Here is a 2471-nt window from a genome sequence, read left to right as displayed (position 1 = left end):
AATACTCACTTTTTTATTTTTCTATCTTTTCAAAAAAATTTAAAAATACCCATAAGCAAAAATCGATTATTTTAAAATCTATTTTTTTTCATTTATTTTCAATTTCATTTGAATGTATTTTGTTTTAATCAATTTTTATATGTTTTTCATATTTTAATAGATTTTTTTTAGGGAAAATTACTTAAATATCTGTTTTAATTTATGTTAGTATCAAAATACTAAATACTTTTCAAAATCCGAAATCAATTTTGGTTTTTGGAAAACCAAAAACAAATGGTTTAGACTTTTTTTAAAAAATGTTATCAAGTCTAAAAATGGATATATTAGTAATAATTAAAAATATTCGGTATTTTGATAATATCAGAAGCTAAAAGAGATATTTACGTAAAAAGAATTTTATATATATATTTTTTTATTTTTTTCAATATTTTTTACCACTCGGGACTTGTCCGGTTTTGACCCCGTTTACGCTCGCGGACCCTGTGTTCGGTTTGATCTTGTGAACACCGAGCGCAATTCTATTAGCAAACCAGAAATCGGTAAGGCGGTTTCGAACCTTCCAGATTCGGCGACCAAATATCTGTTGCCAAACGAACCCCAAAGACAAGCAAACGCTTCAATCATCCGCGGAAACTTTACCCACCGCGTCTTCCTCATTTTCAGAACCCCAAACGCTTCGAAACCTACTCTCTCTCTCTCTCTCTACCCCCAAGTGCTAGAAACCTTCACTCTCCGTTAAAGAGCAACTTCAAAGGCTGATCAAATCGGAGAAAAGACGAAACCCACCCACTAAAAACAAAGCGCGAATGTCAAAAACAGGCGACCATGGCGAAGATCGAGGGCGCCTCTACAACCCCTATCAAGATTTACAGGTACCCATCAAAAAGATTTATGAATTGCCAACCGCACCAGAGTTCCTCTTTCAAGAAGAAGCAGCAGTTCAGAGGAGATCATGGGGTGAAAACCTCACTTATTACACGGGTCTTGGCTACGCAACTGGAGCCATAGCAGGTGGATCCAAAGGCGTCATAGATGGCTTAAGGGCCAGAGAAGAAGGGGACACAATTAAGCTCAGAATCAACAGAATCTTGAATTCTTCAGGCCATTCAGGGAGGAGATTAAGCAATAAACTTGGGTCAATTGGGTTGATTTATGCTGGATTGGAGAGTGGGATTGTGGCATATAGAGATACAGATGATATTATTAATAGTGTATTAGCAGGGCTTGGTACTGGTGCTCTTTTTAAGTCAGCTTCGGGGCCTAGATCAGCTGCCGTTGCAGGGGCAATTGGTGGTTTAATGGCTGGAGCTGCAGTTTTTGGTAAACAAGCGACTAAACGCTATATCCCTATCTAAAATTTTCAGGATTTTTCCTGATTAGCCGTGATGAATTGTGGAATTGATTGAATTAAGAGGAGAGTATAGAGATTTTATTCATTTATTTTTTTCTTTTTATAATGAATAGATAGAGTAGAGATCTAATTTTTTTTCCTCATTCGTTTGTGTTTGGGTCTACAGGTTTTGTGAGAAATCTGTGCCTCATGAGAATTGGGTGTTGGTTATTGTTGGTTACTTGAAATCCCAACCCCCCGCCCCTACCCCTACCCTCACCCCCCCCACACACACACACACACACACAAAGGAAATATGGAATGGAAAAATGAGTCGGATTTTTGAGTTTTTTCTTTAAAAGATTGGTGTTCAATGAAATTGACAGTTGATAATTGTTTGGACATGGCAGGACCTAATTCTTACAATGTAAATTGAATTTTCAGCCAGATACATTCCGTGGTTATTATTATGTTCATTTTTGCAGGATTTGAAATCAAATTTTAGGGGATATTTATGATCTTTATTGTACTGTTTTTTCATGCTTCATCATGCTCAACAATATATATGAGACTTTTGCATATACTTATCAGCACCATGATGCAAGCATATCTCTCTCTCTCTCTCTCTCTCTCTCTCTCTCTCTCTCTCTCTCTCACAGTTACTATCCTTTGCAACATCTTGTATGCATTTTGGACGTGCTTCCTGTATTTTCTCTCCAATATATCAGCAAACTGCTTCATGGAATTTTCTTTATCTTTTCTCTTTGCTTGGTACTGCAGATTGCTGAAATAATTCGGTTGTACTGTTTCTACTGTATTGGAATCAGGAAATGAATTGTCTATTACTTTATTCTTTTGTAGAGCACAATGGCACCAGAAATTGTGCCTGAAACATTGTGGTATATCAACCCAACATTTCGTGCCATATATTAGCTTAAATATTTGGAGATTGTTTGCAAGAATAATATATAACTTTCTATTGGATCTATTGTCTATATGACTGACTGCTGCATTTTGTCTTAACTTCTCAATTAGGGAGGGCATTGTAGTATTTCCTTCACTCCTGTGAATATTAAAGCATAATTTCCCTTTTATTTTATTCTCTGATGCTAAAACTTTGAAAAATCTTAGTTCAATATTC

The 2471-nt window shown here is 35.9% G+C and overlaps 1 protein-coding gene across 1 annotated transcript; it reads left to right on the top strand.

Annotated features, from left to right (window-relative positions):
* Positions 1 to 607: 607 nt before the first annotated feature.
* On the top strand, positions 608 to 1777 carry LOC18438970 (mitochondrial import inner membrane translocase subunit TIM23-1). The gene is made up of 2 exons (XM_006849144.4): positions 608 to 1320; positions 1518 to 1777. The coding sequence occupies exons 1-2, from the start codon at positions 807 to 809 to the stop codon at positions 1574 to 1576; spliced, it is 573 nt and encodes a 190-aa protein (XP_006849207.2). The 5' UTR covers positions 608 to 806; the 3' UTR covers positions 1577 to 1777.
* Positions 1778 to 2471: the final 694 nt, after the last annotated feature.

The sequence above is a fragment of the Amborella trichopoda genome, chromosome 9 (genome assembly GCF_054954075.1).
Source record: "Amborella trichopoda isolate Santa Cruz 75 chromosome 9, AtrichopodaSantaCruz75HAP2 v2.0, whole genome shotgun sequence".
Taxonomy (NCBI): domain Eukaryota; kingdom Viridiplantae; phylum Streptophyta; class Magnoliopsida; order Amborellales; family Amborellaceae; genus Amborella; species Amborella trichopoda.
Note: the sequence above shows the minus strand (reverse complement) of the source record. Positions and strands in the feature narration are given on the sequence as shown.